Source organism: Phalangium opilio, unplaced genomic scaffold, assembly GCF_054372755.1.
Source record: "Phalangium opilio isolate 3A_F unplaced genomic scaffold, DU_Popi_V2 ptg000041l_1, whole genome shotgun sequence".
NCBI classification, from domain to species: Eukaryota; Metazoa; Arthropoda; class Arachnida; order Opiliones; family Phalangiidae; genus Phalangium; species Phalangium opilio.
In genome coordinates this window covers 4,126,031-4,146,703 of record NW_028324165.1, presented here as the reverse complement: position 1 = coordinate 4,146,703, position 20,673 = coordinate 4,126,031, and the positions used below count along the sequence as shown (strand labels likewise).

The window sequence follows — 20,673 nt, the reverse complement described above, 5'->3', positions numbered from 1 at the left end:
CTTCCGTAAGTTCAGGATTATCGCAATTCAGAGCTGCAAAATAAGTGTGCAAAAGTGTGTGTAAATATTTATATATATTACTAGAACAAAGTTAGCAATACCCTGGCATGATGGAAAATGGTCGGACCAACCCTTAGCAGAACATGTCAATGTTTTTGCACCAACCAAAACCAAATCCTTCAAGCAATCGAAACGAATTTGATCTCCGTAGTTAAAAGCGCTTCCAGGGTCTGATAACTTCTGGTTAATTGCGTTTTCAATACTCGGTGGCGTTTCACAGGATATCGCTGTTCAAACGATATTAATCGGTAGACTCTTAAAACAAAGTTAGCTTAGTTGAAGAGCTGTTGAACTTAAAACTATAGGTCAGTTAAAAGTTCTTATCAGTTCTGTGTAATATGTTTAGTATTGTAATTTTCATATAGCCAGTGACCTCTGTTATCATAGTAGTTCTTCGAAAGCCTAGATATGATATTGAGTACTCACTGACACACATGGGTACTTCATGTTCCAGTTCACCTTCCTGGCAGTAAATCTTGTCCTTGCCAACAATTTTGTATTTATCGTTGCAGGAAAATGATACCGATGTATTTTCCATTACGTATTTTATAATTTCAGGGTCATAATTACTATGGGTAATTGTGCCCCAATGGTCACTTATCAAGTATCCATTTTCTGGAGGTTGAGGGAGTAGACAGTCTGCGAGGAATTATACTATATAAACGTAAGTCACAATTACCCCTTGGCAATAAACTACAAAAACTAGGTGAAATTACAGCAAAGCAGACACGCAGGAAGACGTTAATAGAAATAATCAAGCGCTGCAAAGTCAATCAAAATTTCTTTGGATGATTTTGTTTCTGTGACATTTTGCCGTCTGGGCCACTGTTTTTGAGTTATGATTGCAGTATTTTAGGAATGACCCCTTAACTAAAATAGAAATTATCGTCTTTCAGTTTCTTAGTTAAATTTAAGGGGTCATCCGTGAAATACAGTGACCCTGACGGGAAAATGTCTTACAACGTTTTCTGCTCAAAATCGCCCAAAGAACATCCCCTTAATTTTTGATGGACTCGGTATAGCTACTAAAGCTGGCTTTGTCATCGTGTACTTTGGTTGTGAAACGTTGCTAAAAATAAATTGAAGCAGCATTTTTCGTAATGATAGCGTACAAAAGTGACCTGATGACGATGGCAATAGCTGACACTTTCTTGACAGTGAAAAAACAAATAGGATCTCAAAAGAGAGCATGAAAAGAATATGTACTGTTATTTCCATGGACTTGAATGGTTTTGTCGATCCAATCCCTAACGGTGGCTACATTAGTGTAATACCCGTATTCTCCTCTTTCTCCGCATGTGTTTCTCGGGTTGAAACTAGTAATGCCAGTTTGTACCCAGGAAACTGTACCATCAGAATTATTCTGCTGTTTCATAAATGGACCTCCGCTGTCTCCATTGCAAGTGTCTTTGTCTGAAATAGTTTTAAAATTCAATAGGTTTAGGATTTGGGGGAGACGCTGTAATTCAGCAATTTTGTGTTTATCTGAGGCTCAAGAAAAAACCTTCCATCATATATTTTAAGACAAATTTTTACACGGAATTTTTCTAATCGAAAAAACTTACAAAATAATGAATATTTTACATTTTATCCACATAGCATATGAAACCAAATAAGAGCCTACATGCGTTAAGCCTGCCTGCCAAGATGGCGACATGGTTACAAAATGCTTTTGGACCATTAGACGTTAAAAAGGGGTAGGTACCCCCAGTATCGAGACATACAAGCAGGGTTGTCTGATTAAAATCTAACGATTTTTAAAATTATTTGATTAAAATCAAATATTTGCTTATTTTTTAATTTTCTAAAATACCAAGCATTAGTTTAAGAAAGTTAACTAGAAAAGGCCTCGTATGAAAAACACTCATGGTTTTGTCATATTTCAGTTTAATTTTTTCCCTGACTTTTCTTGTCACTCATGTGGTCACTTTTAACTCATTGGAAAATATCTAATAGCTGTGTAAATGTCATTATATTGTTATTTTGCTTTTGTTTCACTTTGACTCAAACGTTTTCAGGTTCGTAATTTACGAACGAGTAGTTCAATAAAAATGAATCAATAAAAACCCGATTTAAATAAAAAATCGATTTTACTGATTTTTTTCTTCAAAAAATCAAATAAATCAGCGACTCCGCATACAAAGAGGTTAGATCCATTGCCGTCTCTACGCACTCTCTGGATCCAAAACGCCTACAGCGCTTTCACCAAAGAGCGAGATGGACGGCAGGTTTTTACCCCTGCCTTTTCCTCTTAGATTCGACAAAAAAGAGCATTGGGCGACCAGAACCACAAGCAATACCACCATGAATTCATGGTGCCACCTGAAACTTTGCGATGACGAAAACATACTGTACAAGAGAGGTTTTTGTAGATTAAACTGACCTCATAGCAAAGTTGTGGAGTATTATAGCATGTATTTTTGTTGATGGATGTAACTATACCTTTTTCACCGCCAGCACAAAACATTCTTGTTGTGTATGTTTTGAATTCGCTTCCAAGGAATCCGTTGCTGCATTCTTCGTCATTTCTAATTTCTAAGGCAACTTCTCTTAGGGTTTCATATTTTTCTTGATTATTAACTTGCTTATTCGTGAATTTTCCGTATCCTATGGCCCAACCTTCAGTCTTTTCAGCGTACAATTTTGACTCATCAGGAATATCTGAAAACATTAAATGATGCTGAAAATGAGGCGCTGGGTGCTATGACGAGCTTGGGTCCAATTTAAATTTCTCAAAAGAGACGTTTTATTTACATGCTGCGGACTTAAAGGAGAGAGTGGGATACAATCGAAATGGGCGTGGGCCGTGAGCCGCATGAAACTCTCCTAGTAAACTTTGCGCATGCCCCCTTCCTTCCGTAGGCGATTGTTAGCGCTGACGCTTAGCGCCCTTGTATTCGTATGAGAACTTGCTTATTTTTGAAGAAACAGTTATCATCCTCGATGTTTCTGTACCCTAAGACCATTAACCATTAATGGTCTTAGCTGTACCGAACGACACAACCGAAACATGGAGGATGCTGGGAGAACTTCATTGTCTTAAATGGGGGTAGAGAGGGTACGTTATTGGTACATGGAGATTTAGACTCTATCCCACTCTCTTCTTCAACTGCGGGCTTGACAAAATTCGTTCTGTATAGCTACTCTTGCAAAGACCATTAGAAATGGTTTCAGTTATGTTATAGATCTCCTAGCATACAGATGACATTACAGAGCTGAAATCGGTTTTGTTGGAGTCCTTTGTGAAACTTTCCTGCCTAACTCAAAACTATGATTTTACTTCCACCTAGGTGTAAAAGCTTGCGCTTAATTTTTTTTGCAAAGGATTGCAGTTCGTTCTTCCCCATTCGTTATCGTAGCAACGACGAAGCCCTGCTTCTTTTAGGTCCGTCTTTCTTTTAAAATTCTTCGTTTATTTAATTTTCATATCAAAAAGCAACTTTCGAAAAACATATAGTTGCGCATTTAAATTAAAGAGACTTTCCTGCAGTTTTGGCTTGGCGAATGCAGGAGGCATTTGTGGGCGGGATATATACGAGCACTTATAAGTCCCGCCCAGCTTCGCTAAGCTAAACCCGGATTTCAGGAGGAAAGTTAACTTGGACCCGCGCTTTGCTTTAAATTACAGACAACGTTCGTCACGCAAATCGTTGCAAGATGCACGTCAAGTGACCGTTGCTGATGGAGGGAGGAAACATAGTGGAGGTTTTTAACCAACCACCCAAGCTTATATTCCTCCACTCCATTTTCCCATGCCCTATGAACATCTTTCAGCACTGAAAACGCATGGCTAAAAGTAATTATGAACGCAAATATTAACGTATAAATAAATGAAGAGCCTTGGAATGACGACGTCTGGTGGAGAGAACCGGAAAAATAATCTTGATTCAAAAATTCACTATCAAGAAAAACTTAAAAAAACGTGGGTGCTCAACTTTCAATATTAGGTAACGGATGAGTCTGTATCCTAGTAAAATTATTTTTTTGTTTTAAAAATTGAACACACCTTTGGCTGGTGGGCATAAACACACAGGTCTAACTCGATCTTCATATTCGATAGAGTGCTCAAGTTTAATAAGTGCAACGTCATAGTCAAACTTTTCCAACTTGAAATATTCAGGGTGAATGAATACTTTGGACGATTTAATGTTTTGAATATTGGTATCGTTTAGAGATTTCGTGTAGCCTGTTAAAATTTTTTATTAAAAATTTAGAGCCACTCCTTTTTCTGAACCAAAACTAATACTTGCCCAGGCGAACATAGACGTTTTCGGGATTTCGCATTTTCCACTTTATTGGCCTTGCACCATAATACATGCAATGAGCTGCAGTCAGTATCCAATCTCGGTCAATGATTGATCCGCCACAAAACTGCCAAGACATTAGAAAATATTTTAAAATGCAATTCGTAAATTTCTTTGCAGGTTTAAATTGTGGTTTATTTAAAGAATTCGGGAACTTGAAGTATATCGTCAAAGAGAGAGTGAAAAGGAAAATAAAGTAATTTTCAAATAAATTTCTAACCTCTCTGGTCAGACGTTTGACATTTTATGGTCCCTTATCGAGATACCTTTCTGGGCAGCGAAGCATTTATGAAATGTCTCTGAAGGATTTTAATTATATAAATAGAATCAAAAAGCCATCGACTTCCAAGCAACCACTTTCGCATTCCAACTAACAATGTTTAGCCGAGGTCTAACTTTTAATTTAATAGTTTTGATTTTTCAAATCATTCGAAGATATTTCATTATGCAGATTATTCGAACAATTATTAGTCAAAGCGATAAAAAACCACTTAATTATCCATTTCATCAGCCTCACTTTAACAATTTTAGTGGAGTCTTTCAAACTTACTCCATATTTATTGTATTGCCTTAGCATAGCCATCCATGGCCAATAGATTTTCGCTTCATTACCTAAGACTCGGCCGCGGTTTTTAACTTCTTCGGCGACGGATACGCCACATTGCGAATATTCTGAAATGTAAAAAGTTTCGATGTTTTAATAGTTAAAATGCTAAGCCTAACGCTCATATTTGGTAAACAAACTGTGTACTTTTATAAAAAGAGCAGTAAGGAACTCAAACGAAATAACCTCCGCGAGAAAAGCGCACTTGACCAGTATAACAACAGTTACAACACAAATAGGCCATTTTAAAAAAGATTGTGATTTTGCATCTTGTTCAAATGCCCCTCACACAAACACACCCCCCATTCTTGTACACACTGATCAGTAGCGCAATATTACATAACCACGCGGAAACAAATTACCTTTAATTTTTATTGAACTTAGATAAATTGACAAATAAAAACTTGCTTTCGCATATGTGATTATCCGAACTCCATAAAAGATCGTTTTTAACCCTGAGACATTGAACTATTTTAGGTGATCCAATCTTATGCCGATACCCTTCTGTACAATTGACGAACAACTTAGTTCCTTCCCTGTACATTTCTTTCTTGAATACTCTCTTTTTAGAGATCCTTTTGGCGTAGTATCCATTTTCAATAGAAGGTGGGCTGTCGCAATATTTCGCTGAAATTCAAAAAGATTTCAATTGCGCGGTATTCTGAGGGTAAAACTATGTATGCCTAAAATGAAACACAGACCAATTTTTATAACAGTTTTCAAACTTTAGCGATCGATTTTTGGCACTTTTTCAGGTTGGTTTTCAAAAAACTCGAATCAAATGTCCAAGCATGGACATTAATAAATATTAACGTATTATGGATTCCCAACTAGGCCAAAAAATAGCCAATAAGTTTGCTTTACTCCCGCGGATGCGAGACGGTTGTAAGTCGAAACGAAAATAGGTAGGTCACGTTGGGCAAATGAACTATATCTCTCCAGAGAATACACCGTTCCATTAATGGGGGTAGGAAAACCGTAATAGTCGACAAAGACCAAATAAAAATATCTAAATGGACTAGTCAAGATTTCGCTATTTTGTGGATTTTACATTTTGTTAGTCCGGCAGCCCTGTAACGTGCACCGCCTTTCGGCTATCGGCAGTAGCGGACGGTTTTGTTTGGAAAAATTTAGCCAAGGGTTAACCGCTTAAGTGAAGTTTCAGCTTGCCGTTTCGCAACTTTAAAAGCCAAGACTAAATAGAGCTCGGCATTTTCTATCCATTATCCACAAATTGGTGGATAACCGATTATTTATAAACAAAGTTGTGGATTATAATACGATTTAACATGTAAGATCTGTGGATAATTTTCGAGTATGGCTAAAGATAAAATAACGTGGAACATGGATAGATAATGCCGAGCTCTAAGACTAAATGCGCTCAGTGCTTATAATCATATAGATCGGTTTCCTATCAGAAACCGCACTAAAGGCCTGGCAGCCCGGTTGTATGAAGGCCCTACTTTCCCGAATAGAGTGGGGGAAAGCAATTTATGGAATAAATGGAACGGAGTATCCTGAGTGGTGGGTTTGAAATTTTGCCCATGCGCAGAGAGAAAAAAATACGAGTTTCCCTCTCACTTTCAAAGTGGGGGGGGGGGGCAATTGTAAGTCACATTTTTAATCTCCTCAACGGCAGCCTAAACGTAATACCTTGTATCGGGTAAAATATTGGAATCCATAATAAGTTATGATTTAAAATTTTTGTTTTGAATTTGTCTAATTTAATATACTTTTTTGGGACTCTCTTGTAGACCAGATTTTATCAGAATGTGAATATTCCTAATTAAAACTTATTATTATACATATCCACGGTACTTCTAATCTGGAACCTATATATTATGTTGACAATACTCACTAACACAAACAGGTACTTCATGCTCCAGTGAACCTTCGTCGCAGTAAATCGTTGCCTTGCCTTCAATTTTGTATTTATCGTCGCAGTAAAATGACACGTATTCATCTTCCGGTATGAATTTTATAATCTTAGGATCATATTCAGTATGCGCAATTTTACCCAATGGTTCGCTTATCAAATAACCATTTTTTGGAGGTTGAGGGAGTAGACAATCTGCGTGGAATTGTAATATATTAACGTAAGTCACTATTCACTGTTGACAAGCCCACTGTCCACACTAGCGCAAAATTCCTGCTAAGAATGGAGTTTATATATTAAAAAATCACTTAAAGTGCATTATTGTAATGATGTCATACAAAAGACACCTATACCAAAGTTCAGATCATGCGATTCTCTGAACTGTTTTGAGCCTTTTCATAGAAGCTAGAAATTCAGTTTATGCAAGAGTCTTCGTAGCTAGATTCACTAGCTCTACCGCTCTCTTAGAATAACTAAATATATTTGCAATAGAAGCCTTGTTTTGGTTTTTACACGAAACAATACAACACTTTGAACCAAGTACATGATTTAGCCCCTTACTTCCTAAAAGCCTTTATTTATGTGGATGTAAACGATAACGAAGGTTTCGATCCTTATACCAAACAGCGTAGGCTATAGTCAATCAGTATTTTACACATTTTTCTTGGCTAAATAGCGAGACAATTGGTGTCCACAATGCGAATATAAATTAGGCCATTCAAGGAAATCATTAAGAAATCAGTCTGGAAATTTAATGCGATAACAAGGCCACAACCGCGATCTGAGATATTGATTTTACAAAAAAGAAGAGTGAGGCATAATGCATTATCATTAAAACCTTTAAATCTTTCCTGGCACATAGCCTCCTCGACATCCCATGTGCCATCAGCCCGACAAGTAACTTCTTGTTTTCTTTTCGTAAATCCTGAGTTGCATTGTACACTGGCTTGAAATCCAACTGGATAAGAATCGTGTTGATCGTAATACGATAAATATCCATCATTTATTGAAGGCGGCGGTCCACAATGCGAACCTTTTATAAGTCGTGCAAGGAAATCGTTAAGAAATTTATCGAGTAGTGATACTGCAAGCCCCTTAAACCCAACCCTTTGTGTTGGAAGGGGTTGTCTCTGAAATTCTAAAGCACGCCTTTTGGATAAATCAAGGCTCTTGATAAGTTAGGTAAACAGAGTATGAGGCTACCGTTCCGTAATTGAACGAAGTCCCTTTGAAAATCAGAACTAAAGTTGCCTACTTTAAACCGACTTTAATTTGTTATGTTAAATACATAAAACTATAACAAACTGGCAATATTTATACTTTTAATCAGCCAATCTCAATCTATAAGATCGCGATTATCTGAATTTCATTACGCGTCAAAAATGGGAATTGCATCTTAACTTGATCACACTGGTCACAACTCGTACAAATTTATATTTGCTCCAGTTGTAATATATACTGAATTTAATCAAGAACGATGGATCACAATTGGATAAGGTAAACCCTTTATGTCCAGAAAACTTTCATAATTTTTGTGATCAAATTATTTTAATTAAGTTAAACTCGGTCAAATTTCTTGAAAATTGTTTCTATGATTTAAAAACTTCCAAAAATTATATTAATGATAATTTCATGAAAATAAGATTAAAATTGAATTGAAAATTTGATACTAAGAGTGATATACTCAGTCCGCATTTCTGATCCATCATTTTCGCAATAGGTAGAGAAGAAGGGAAACTTTCTTATGTAAGAAATGTGTAAAAGTATTTACGAATGCATATTGGAAATGTGCCGCTCCATCGTGGGCCCTCTATGCATCGAAGGTAAGTGTCTCCCTGAACAGCCTTGTAGTAAAAGTCGCAATGCGCGAGAAGTTCATCTCCAACACGATAGGGTTCGCCATTCTCTCTATGCGGACCCACCTTCCCGTTTTTGATAATGGGGGGTTCCGGACAATTTTTTTCATCATTTTCTTTCGCCTCAATCATATCCTCCGATTTTTCTAAAAACAAATTAGTCAAAAGACAATAATTATTTTTTTTTTAATTTTCCGCTTGCTGTGTATTAATTACTTTGACATTCCACCGAATTAGGATCAGGATGCCATTTTCGTCCAATGCATTTAGACCTTGCTGGGCCATTAAGTTGGTAGCCATCGTCACAAAGAAAAACGAGAAACGACCCTTCAATTTTGTAGCCTCCGTTGATTAATCTTGGCTCTCCGCATAACCGAACTGTACGTAAAACCATAGTTTCGTTAATTTTCAGATGATTATGGGTTGGAAAGTAAAAAAAAAACCAGAATAACAGATCAACCGTTCCCTACCTTCGTGCGACTAGCTATAAACTGATCTGTGAAGTTTAGAGTGACCTTCGTTTTTGCATCTAGTGTTATACAAAAAATATCACCTAGGTTCTACTATGAAATTCAATAGTTTTGCTAAATATAAAGGACTTAGACTATTTCTAATTATTTAATAGCATTATTTCGTCAACAATTTATCACAGACCAACTGTAGATAAAAGTCGTTTAGTCTCGTTTCTACTGAGTTATTTCAATTTAGAATCTCAAGCTTTTCGATAGTAAAGACATAATCACGATATTAATCCAACGCTTACGCATAATATCAAATATGTTTCGTTTGGAAGAAAAGGGTCATTTATCTGTCCAAGCAAATAAACTAGAGTCATCGTGGCACTTGGATTGCGCCACGAAGAATGCGCTTATCAGCACGAAATGGGTGCTTAGTCATTTTACTTTCCCCTTTAGAAGTAGGAATGGGGAACAGCATAATGTGGGCGCGCGTCAAAGTCCCGGACCCTCTTCCACGGGACGGGCGGTATGAAAGAAAAGGCGGGTCATAGCGACAGAGGTAAAAAGGAATTACGTCCCCGTCAGCAACGTAATCAAAACGTAGTTTTAGTGAGCCAATAAGATAATGGAAACGTTTCCTTTCGTGTTGGAGGGAGGGGCTCTATACTGGGCTATGAGTCGGACTGAAGCGAATACTAACCGTTCTCCATTCCTACTTCTAAAATTAAATCTATCCCTGATATCAAGGTATAACTACTTACATTCGCAATTAGCAAAGGTCTGATCCCATTGCCCGTTTTCATCGCAATACAAATAAAGTGGTTTATCGCGGACACCTTTGCGAAATCCAAAGAGGCAATCCATTTGCAGGTCGTCGCCTGGAAGCCATATCTTGTCTGGTGGAAAAGCTTTCGGCATACAGTAATCGAGAGGCGGTAATTCTCCGCAAGCAATCACTAAAATGAGGGAATACCTTAATATAAATTTATAAAGGACTAGATCATGCAGGCTGTTTCTGATAAGGTTCCCATAAATTAAAGGGTATATTCTTTGGATCAAACCGAGTGGAAACTGTCAGAGAATACTGGTTCTACAACATTTAGTTGCGAAGATAAATGGACACCCAAACATTGGCCGCTTAACGAAGGAAATAGTCGCGCATAGGGAATAAGATATAACAGTTTGCCAACCTTGTTTAGAAGATTTATAATTTCAATTGTTTCAATCTAAGAACGTTACTGAACCTTTATTTAGCAAAAGTGTATTATTAATTCTGTAGAAGTGTGCGTACGCTGGTATGGTAAAGCTAATTCAAAGTGTCACTTATAACCATAGCACACTTCTGTTAGATGAAGGTTCAATAAAGATCTTAGATCGAAGGTATTGAAACTGAAACTCTCTGATACTTCTAAAAAAGATGGGCAGGCTGCTGTGAGTGACAATTTTCTTGTGTTAGGGAGCCCATATCTCCATAACTAAATGTTGTAGAGCCAATGCTCTTTGACACTTCCCTTCAGTTTGACCCAAATAATTCCAACTTTAATATATGTCAGATTATTCAGAAACACCTAAGGTCTACAGTTGATCTTACGAACGCATTTGGGATCCTTTTCACTCCATCCAGCTTCAAGACACATTCTTTTCCTTTCTCCTTCTAGCCTGTGTCCTTGAGTGCACGAGTAAGTTAGAACGTCTCCGTATTTGAAGACCTGATTTTCGGTACGTAGTTCCGCAATATTCCCATTAAGAGGGTGAGACTCGATTAAGCAGGTCATGGCTTAAAAGATATTTTGTTAACGCGTATGGCAATGGAAATGGAAGCTAACCTACCGACACACTGAGAAAAATCATCGCTCCAGGTTCCATCATCTGTGCAGTGAAGCACAGAGCCCCCATCAACAGTGTGAAACGTAGGGAAGCATTCGATGGTTATTTCTTCACCCACGAAGTAACTTTCACCCATCTTTTTGGGCAAGACGTCACCATTTTCAATCTTTGGAGGAGTTGGACAGGTTTTCACTTTGTCCTCAATTGTAAACTCTAACTCTGTTAGATTCAATCTTTTCAATTTCATTTCAATTTTTAATCAAAATAACTGAGTGTTAAACCTTGGCACTGAGGATTTTGACCAATCCATTGGTAACCTCTATATCCTAAGATGCACTTTAGACCCTGCAATCCTCTAGTTAATTGATAACCGGGTTTGCAGACGAAATAGGCTTCTAGTTCTTTCGTTTTTTCATTATCTTCGAATTTCCATTCACCGTTGTCATACTGAAGAAGTGGTTTGCAAGTGGCTTAAATAAAAATAATAGTCGCGTGCCTTAGTTGTTTGTGTTTCAATTATTGGCTCGGGTAAGCCTTTGCTAACTGGTTTTTGAAAGAGTTTTTTCAAATATTAATTAACGGGTTTGGTTATTTATGACAGCCTAAGCTCCATGTAAGACTTTATACATAACTCTGAATTTCCATATAGGTATTTCATTCCTAGTATTACGTAACTTTCAGTAGCACGTAGCCAAGTATACAGTACACTTATAATATTCACATTTTATGACTTTTGATGACTACTATCAGAAGTGAGATGAGACTAGAAGGAATGAGCTAACCAAATTCTTCACTTGGCGAAAGTGAATATTCTTGATAACACACCAACGGTTGGCCCTCTGGTGGCGGTTTCTGAATTTCCCCTCCAAAACGTGAGACGCTCGCGGTGGTAGACGGCTGAACTAGATTCAAGCACCCGCGTCCGTGTTCCGCCGCTTTAGGTTGAGGGTAAGGGGATTGGAAATTTTTTTGGAAGTCAACCAATTTTTTTCTCTCTAGTGTAGGCGCAACTGAAGCGGCATAAAATTCTCAAATCTGTTCACTAGTGCCAGGATCTATTACAATGCTATAGAGCCCTTCACTTCTAGTCTCATCTCACTTCTGCTACTATGAAATGTTTTAGAATACGTTTTCGACCGTCCTGTATTTGATCGATACAGATTTTTGGAAGCTTTATATTTACGGTTAAAATCATGCGGTTTCTAAAAGTGTGAAATGAAACTATTGTTATTTAAACCGCGATAGCGTTGGAACCCTCCCGTCTGTTTAAACTCTTGCCACAATTATAGCCACCTTTCCTCATGATATGTTATGCAACACTTGAATGGTTATTAAGAACAATATATTTTGATCAAAAATGGGAATTGCATCTTAAATTGATCACACTGGTCACAACACGTTCAAATTTATATTTGCTCCAGTTGTAATGAATTTAATCAAGAACGATGGATCACAATTGGATTGGGTAAACCCTTTATGTCCGGAAAACTTTCATAATTTTTGTGATCAAAATATTTTAATTAAGTTAAACTCGGTCAAATTTCTTGAAAATTGTTTCTATGATTCAAAAACTTCCAAAAATTATATTAATGATAATTTCATGAGAATAAGATTGAAATTGAATTGGAAATTTGATAGTAAGAGTGATATACTCAGTCCGCATTTCTGATCCATCATTTTCGCAATATGTAGACAACAAGGGAAACTTTCTTATGTGATAAGAAATGTGTTAAAGTGTTTACGAAGGCATATTGGAAATGTGCCGCTCCATCGTGGGCCCTCTATGCATCGAAGGTAAGTGTCTCCTTGAACAGCCTTGTAGTAAAAGTCGCAATGCACGAGAAGTACATCTCCAACACGATAGGGTTCGTCATTCTCTCTATGCGGACCCACCTTTCCGTTTTTGATAATGGGTGGTGTCGGACAATTTTGATCATCATTTTCTTTCGCCTCAATCATATCCTCCGATTTTTCTAAAAACAAATTAGTCAAAAGACAATAATTAATTTTTTGTTTAATTTTCCGCTTGCAGTGTATTAATTACTATGACATTCCACCGAATTAGGATCAGGATGCCATTTTCGTCCAATGCATTTAGACCTTGCTGGGCCATTAAGTTGGTAGCCATCGTCACAAAGAAAAACGAGAAACGACCCTTCAATTTTGTAGCCTCCGTTGATTAATCTTGGCTCTCCGCATAACCGAACTGTACGTAAAACCATGGTTTCGTTAATTTTCAGATGAATATGGGTTAAAATGAAAATGGAAAGTAAAAAAAAAAAACTAAAAAAAAAAACAGAATAACAGATCATCCGTTCCCTCCCTCGTGCGACTAGCTTTAATCTGTGAAGTTTAGAGTGATGGAATATGAAAATATTTCGTCCTTTTGACCATTAAACATTTTCGACTAGGTTATATTGCGGAATAAATGTTTGCATTATTGTGCAAGAACTGAGAGAAGAAGTAAGAAGTACATATTCCGATTGCTCCATTATTTTTAAATGAGCCTTTAATGCAGCTCGTGGGTTAGCAACAACCTCGAATTAGTCCAAAAATCTGATTTGTCAATACGAGTGTTGGAAGTTTCTAATCCGCTCAAAGACGATGAGAAAGGTACCGTAGCAGGGTGCCTGGCGAACATTTTAATAAACATTCCAAAATGGTAAATTGAGCTAGTGTCAGCAGTTAAATCGTTTATAAATGATTTAAAGAAAATGTCGGTTTCTGTGGCACCCCTAATATTCTGGCTGATCTTCAACACATAAATTTTACCTTGCCAACGGCAGGAGCCAATCAGAACTAGTCTATGAGGGCGGAGCTAAAACTAGCCATTAAACTCTACCCCACGATTTTGGGAGTATCTAGTGGCATTTTTTGATGGTAGCCACGATCACAACGTACAACGGTCACGGCCCCAATAAAATATAACTCATCACTTGGGTAAATTTTTAAGGCGCCATTTTCAATAGGAGGAACAGGACCACAACCGCGAGCTGAGAAATGCTTGATTTTATAATAAAATTAAAATTCCCGATAATGAATTATCATTAAAACCTTGAAAGCTTCCCTGGCACAGCGTATTCTCGACATCCCACTTTCCATTCTCAAGACAAGTAACTTCTTCTTTTCTCTTGATAAATCCTGGGTAGCACTGCACACCGGCTCGCCATCCAACAGGATAAGAATTTCTTTGATAATACCGCAAAAATCCACCATTTATTCGTGGCGGAGGTCCACACTGCAAACCTATTTAGTTAATTCATTTAAATCATTAAGAAATTTGTCGTAAGCAGTAGATCTCTTAAGCGACAAAAACATAAAATAGTTTGATATCGAAATAAAGAAGAGTCAAAATCTTATCAAATTGAACATAAAAGATTTTAGAACTGGATGGAGGAAAAATTGTTTGCTAATCCACACTTCTCACCGATGCATTTGGGATGGGAACCGGTCCACTTGATATTTGAGTGACATTTACGGCTTTTATTGTTTGGGTTCTCTAGGGTGTAGCCTGGATCACACTCAATGGTTATAACGTAGTCCACTGGATAGTGAGATCCTTCTTCTGGTAGAAGGTTTTGGTATCTGCCGTTTTCCGGATGTTCTGGCCGTAAGCAGTACATCTCTTAACGCAAAAGAATAAAAACATTTTCTATTAAAAAACAGGAGCGTTGCTAGGGTCTGAAATTTGGAGTGGGTGGAGCTTAATCTGGGCAAACTATTTGAAAGTCGTTATAGGAAATTAGTAACAAAATTTACCATAATTGGCTCGTTGGAACATGTGTAGACCTTTAAAGCTATCCGAAAATTTGTATCAACGTGAAATTATTCGTAATTTAAAGATATACAAACTTTTATTGATAAAGAGCACGGAACCGAGTTATTGACTATGAGACAATAGGTAAATATATAAAGTAGGAGGAGCTAATTGAAAAATATAACAAATCGTCACGAGTGACGTTTCTACTCTGGAAAAATAATGCTCGCGCTCAAATTCGTAAGATCATGGATAAAGAATGCGCGTGAGGAAATTTGTTTTAATGCCATAAGATAGTGTGAAAACAAATTTTCTCACGAGCCTTCTTTATCCATGGAAGGGGTTGTCTCTGAAATTCTAAAGCACGCCTTTTGGATAAATAAAGGCTCTTGCTAAGTTATTAGACAGAGTATGAGCCTGGCTACCGTTCCGTAATCGAACGAAATCCCTTTGAAAATCAGAACTAAAGTTGCATACAAACTGGCAAGATTTATACTTTTTATTTTTTAATCAGCCAATCTCAATCTAAAAGATCTCGATTATCTGAATTTCATTACGCGTCAAAAATGGGAATTGCATCTTAACTTGATCACACTGGTCACACCTCGTTCAGATTTATATTTGTTCCAGTTGTAATATATACTGAATTTAATAAAGAACGATGGATCACAATTGGATTGGGTAAACCCTTTATGTCCAGAAAACTTTCATAATTTTTGTGATCAAAATATTTTAATTAAGTTAAACTCGGTCAAATTTCTTGAAAATTGTTTCCATGATTTAAAAACTTCCAAAAATTATATTAATGATAATTTCATGAGAATAAGATTGAAATTGAGCTGAAAATTTGATAGTAAGAGTGATATACTCAGTCCGCATTTCTGATCCATCATTTTCGCAATATGTAGACAACAAGGGAAACTTTCTTATGTGATAAGAAATGTGTTAAAGTGTTTACGAAGGCATATTGGAAATGTGCCGCTCCATCGTGGGCCCTCTATGCATCGAAGGTAAGTGTCTCCTTGAACAGCCTTGTAGTAAAAGTCGCAATGCACGAGAAGTACATCTCCAACACGATAGGGTTCGTCATTCTCTCTATGCGGACCCACCTTTCCGTTTCTGATAATGGGTGGTGTCGGACAATTTTGATCATCATTTTCTTTCGCCTCAATCATATCCTCCGATTTTTCTAAAAACAAATTAGTCAAAAGACAATAATTAATTTTTTTTTAATTTTCCGCTTGCAGTGTATTAATTACTTTGACATTCCACCGAATTAGGATCAGGATGCCATTTTCGTCCAATGCATTTAGACCTTGCTGGGCCATTAAGTTGGTAGCCATCGTCACAAAGAAAAACGAGAAACGACCCTTCAATTTTGTAGCCTCCGTTGATTAATCTTGGCTCTCCGCATAACCGAACTGTACGTAAAACCATAGTTTCGTTAATTTTCAGATGAATATGGGTTAAAATGAAAAAAGTAAGAAAAGTAAAAAACCACTAAAAAACTAGCTTTAAACTGATTTGTGAAGTTTAGAGTGACCTTCGTATACTAGAATTCTAATCGCAAATTTCTCGTTGTTTGGTTATGCTATTGTCAAAGCGTCCACTTTACCCAACTCCTATAAGGTTTATGAGATTCTTGTTAGCGAAAACAACAAATTGGAAGCTGTACAATATTGGGTGTGGTTGTATTTTTATAACGGCTCATATTTTATACAACAAATATTGTTTTTCGCTGCATTGAAATCTCCACTATATAACTAAATATATTTGCAATAGAAGACTTGTTTCGGTTTTTATGCAAAACAATATAACAATCAGAACCAAGTACTCATGATTTAGCCCCGTGCTTTCTAAAAGGCCCCTATTCATGCGGATGTAAGCGATAGCGAAGGTTTCGATCTTTAGGCTTTTCTACAGCCATTTTCCTTGTATAGAGGGCCAGCGTTGACTATTGCGGAAAATAATCTGTCTCGTGTGTGAGTTTGTTTTTCAAGACTTAAAAAAAACCAAGCCTGCATGGTTTCAAAAACCAAAATAACTTGTGTCAAGTTATGTGGAATAATCGAGGACGATACTGGTTGAAATTAAAAGCATATGTTTTTATAGTTAACAAAAATTGGGGTTTGACCACCTTATTTTGTTAAGAAGCAACATCCAAACGGTATGTGGACAACCAAGAAATTAGATATGGCTTTTAACAAAAGAACTTTTGTAAACTGGTACATTTGAAGCCTTATCTAACGTCTTTGTGTCCACAAACTGGATGTTCCGGCTTAACCCTATATCAAGCAGTCGATACTGTGCCCCGAATCTATTTTGGAAAGGGTCCTTGTAGTATCATAAGTTTATAAGATGAGTTCCATAAGTATGAAACTACATATGATGTGGGGTGGCGTAGCGGTTAGCGCTTTCGCCTCGCAGCAAGAGGATCCCGGGTTCGATCCCGGACTGTGGCACCGGGTGAAAATCTGGGAACAAATCCTTCTGCGTAGAGTTTGCAAGTTCTCTCCCCGCTTGTTAAAGGAGTTTTCCTCCGCGGTCTAACCCGGTTTCTCCTTTCCATCAAAACTTGCAGAGGTTAACGGTAATAGTTAGTTTAGGGCGCTGTCGGTTAGCTGTGGCGTAGGGGCTAGCCACCACCCCTCTATGCATTGTAAAGGGACCCACCTGTAAACAAGCCACAGGCTTAGTGTGGAAATCCCTTCGTAGGCAAAGCTTAGATTATTATTATTATTATATACTTCTTAATGCTAGAGACTTTCTGAGAGCTAGTTCGAGAACGACAAACGAAAATTGACTACACTCGGTTAAAATTGCAGTCCATCTTCCTATTTAGTCTGTACTAAGCCTTGGACAGCGCCTCAACAGACGTCGCTTTACGTGAATCTATGACGTTTCACCTACGTCACTTCATGACAAGCTCTCAGTAACCAGTGACAAGCTTATGGAACATATCTTATAAACTTATGGTAGTATATACTGACTGTTTTGTTGTGATAGATGTAAAATAGCACAAAGACTTGCGGCCACAATTAAGTATGAACTGGTGGTAGACATTTTCTAAAATGTCAACCGAGGGGGAAACCACTTGTGAAATCAGGTGTACAAAATTTTTGAAATCACAATTGAAGTCCATAAATTGTTTTTGAAGTCTCTATAAATCGCAAAGTTTAGTTGAAATCTCGGAAGTCTTAGGAAGTCCCTAGAGAATCCCTTGAAGTCATGCGAAGTCCCTTGGAAATCGCTTGAAGTCATTCGAAGTCTCTCGGAAGTCTCTTGAAGTCATACGAAATCCCTTTGAAATCTCTTGAAGTTTCTCTGAAGTCATACGAAGTCCCTTTGAAATCTCTTGAAGTCTCTTGGAAATCTCTTGAAGTCTCTTGGAAATCTCTTGAAGTCTCTTGGAAATCTCTTGAAGTCTCTCGGAAATCTCTTGAAGTCTCTTAGAAGTCATACGAAGTCCGTTGGAAATCTCTTGAAGTCAAATGAAGTGCTAGAAAAATCCCTTGAAGTCTATTGAAATTCCGTCTTTCATAAGTGGAAATTTCCTTTTCTTCAAATTTTATTTTCAATAGTCTTGATCAGGGCCGGAAATAAGCATAGGACACTGGAATTTTAAAATGTGCCATAATTTTGTTAAAAACTAAGGGGGTCACTGGACAGTTTGACCAATAAAATTTTGGAAGTTTTGATAGTTTGACTATGGAGATGTGATACTATTTCTCCACACTACAGTGGACAATGTCCTATAAATTTTCCAGTCAAACAGGGGGGGCCCTGGTCTTGATCCCTCAATTTTCAGCCGTTTTCGGAGGTGCAATGCTACCAGACTCTTGTGCCAGACACTCTTCCCCAGAATTTTTTCCTTTTTGAACTTATTGTCGTCTGCTAATCATTCCGTTTTCAAAGAATATTCGTAAAATCTATATATTTTTGTTTGTGGCGAAGTTTAATTGGCTTAATTTAAACTACTATTTAACTAAATTGGGAACCTTCAAAATACAGCATACAAGCAGCCAATTTAAAAATTGTGTCTTCTAGTTCTCTGAACTATGAATTCGAGTATGAATCAGACGATAATCAGTTTCAAAAACCTGAGGGGTCAAACGTTTTGGAAAAAGTGTACGGGATTTCGAAATCCAATTTGATTTCTTCGGATTTCGTTTGATTTCGTCGGATTTCCATTGATTTCGTCGGATTTTGTTTGATTTCAAAGTTCGATAAAATGCAACGGATTTTGCAATTTTCCCCGTGATTTCCTCGGATTTTTTCCATGATTTCGGCAGATTTTGGGATATTTCAATTGATTTCGTTGGATTTTGTGATTTCTTTTGAGCTTGGATTTCGTGAATTTTCTAATGGATTTCGCGATTTCGTTACTGATTTTGTGATTTCTTTGTTGATTTTGTGGTATCTTTACTGATTTTGTGATTTCTCTACTGATTTTGTGATTTCTTTACTGTTTTGTTATTTCGTTATTGATTTCGGATTTTTTGTGAGATTTCTTAAGTTGGATTTCGCGGGTAGCGTACGGAATTTCATGAATGACCGACCCCTTGCAAAAACTACTGAATAGACCTTTTCACACTTAGAGCGAGGGTGAAAAGGGGGTAAAATTCTCGAGAGGTGAGCAAGCGCAGAAACGATGTTTGTTGCCAGTCGTATTTATGTAACCATTGCTTTTACCTTACTAGTTAGGCATTCGAGTTTATTCTTATAAAACAGTGTTGTATTAATGGTTGTAAAAGTATAAATTGAACTTCCTAGGTGAAATTTTATCGAATTCAATTGATAGACGTAAAATTGGGGTAGTTTATAATATTCTAGTAATTCTAGAGACCAAATTGGGCGCTAAGGCTTACGAGCGTGTTATTCGCGGCGCTTTCGGGGCCGGGCACGGCACGGCATCGGCGATGTCCGCCGATGAAGCGATTATCCCATACGATCGCCGAGGCTTAGTGAGTTTTAACCAACTATTATCTTTGCACCGTCCCCATTAGAACTTAAACACTGTTTATTTCTTAACATGGTTTTAATTTTACTCTCTCGGTTTGAATACTAGGCATTTTATTTTAGTATTAAATTACAAAACGTTTTAAAACACGTCCATCGTAGTTTATTTTACACGTTAACTCCATAGAAGTGTAAAACTCGTGGCAACAAACTTGCAACTGCTCATGCGCGGCCATAAGTGTGAAAAGGTCTAAGAATTGTGTATCTATCTACCCTTTTAACATATCTATGCCGATCACGTGATCATAGTTTACCGCGTGAAACGTCGCAGAATTCTTGAGACATAAGCGACGATCAAATGGATCAGTATACTATCCGGGCTTGTATCTGCGCCAAATAATTCTGCATAGATATATTGCTTTCGGTTGCGCTGCACCTTAGTACTTAATAGCGAAGTACATAGATATTTTTAATTATTACAATTTAATGAAGTCTTGAGAAAAAAATAGAAATCGGCTCTAGTCTATAAATTCTATTGAAGTCACTTGAAGTCTTTAAATTATGTTGAAGTCACTAGAAGTCTTTACAAATTCTATTGAAGTCACTTGAAGTCTATAAAATGTAATGAAGTCACTTGAAGTCTATAAATTATATTGAAGTCACTTGAAGTCTTTATAAATTGTATTGAAGTCACTTGAAGTCTTTATAAATTGTATTGAAGTCACTTGAAGTCTTTATAAATTATATTGAAGTCACTTGAAGTCTTTATAAATTTTATTGAAGTCATCTGAAATCAAATACAGTTAGTGAAGTCTTTGAAGTCAAATGAAGTCTATGATAGTTCAATTGAAGTCATTTGAAATCTGAAATCAGGTGTACAAAATTTTCTTAGTGGTTTCCCCCTCGATGTCAACCTTTCTTAACTTTGAGAGGATACTTCCTAAACGTGACAAAAAACCATGGGTAAACTAT

At 37.1% G+C, this 20,673-nt stretch overlaps 2 protein-coding genes across 2 annotated transcripts; both read right to left on the bottom strand.

Annotated features, from left to right (window-relative positions):
• Window positions 1-370: 370 nt before the first annotated feature.
• LOC149679463 (uncharacterized) lies at window positions 371-2,527 on the bottom strand. The gene is made up of 3 exons (XM_089835668.1): window positions 2,503-2,527; window positions 1,267-1,473; window positions 371-699 (listed from the first exon to the last, which is right to left on the bottom strand). Exons 1-3 carry the CDS (start codon window positions 2,525-2,527, stop codon window positions 371-373), a joined length of 561 nt encoding a protein of 186 aa, XP_089691794.1.
• Window positions 2,528-4,592: 2,065 nt separating this feature from the next.
• On the bottom strand, window positions 4,593-13,207 carry LOC149679462 (complement receptor type 2-like). The gene is made up of 13 exons (XM_089835667.1): window positions 13,030-13,207; window positions 12,728-12,958; window positions 11,267-11,455; window positions 10,989-11,204; window positions 10,750-10,935; window positions 9,920-10,114; window positions 8,917-9,078; window positions 8,616-8,846; window positions 7,683-7,877; window positions 6,827-7,039; window positions 5,377-5,595; window positions 4,977-5,036; window positions 4,593-4,663 (listed from the first exon to the last, which is right to left on the bottom strand). The coding sequence occupies exons 1-13, from the start codon at window positions 13,205-13,207 to the stop codon at window positions 4,593-4,595; spliced, it is 2,346 nt and encodes a 781-aa protein (XP_089691793.1).
• Between the last annotated feature and the right edge of the window lie 7,466 nt (window positions 13,208-20,673).

Coding starts and splice junctions, on each gene's coding strand:
- LOC149679463 (XM_089835668.1), bottom strand. CDS start 2,527: ATGTTTTGTGCTGGCGGTGAAAAAG. Junction 1,474..2,502: donor TTGTGCTGGCGGTGAAAAAG/GTATAGTTACAT, acceptor AAACTATTTCAG/ACAAAGACACTTGCAATGGA. Junction 700..1,266: donor TCAAGTCCATGGAAATAACA/GTACATATTCTT, acceptor AATTCCTCGCAG/ACTGTCTACTCCCTCAACCT.
- LOC149679462 (XM_089835667.1), bottom strand. CDS start 13,207: ATGGTTTTACGTACAGTTCGGTTATGCGGAGAGCCAAGATTAATCAAC. Junction 8,847..8,916: donor TAATTCGGTGGAATGTCAAA/GTAATTAATACA, acceptor ATTTGTTTTTAG/AAAAATCGGAGGATATGATT. Junction 7,040..7,682: donor GTGCCAGGAAAGATTTAAAG/GTTTTAATGATA, acceptor AATTCCACGCAG/ATTGTCTACTCCCTCAACCT.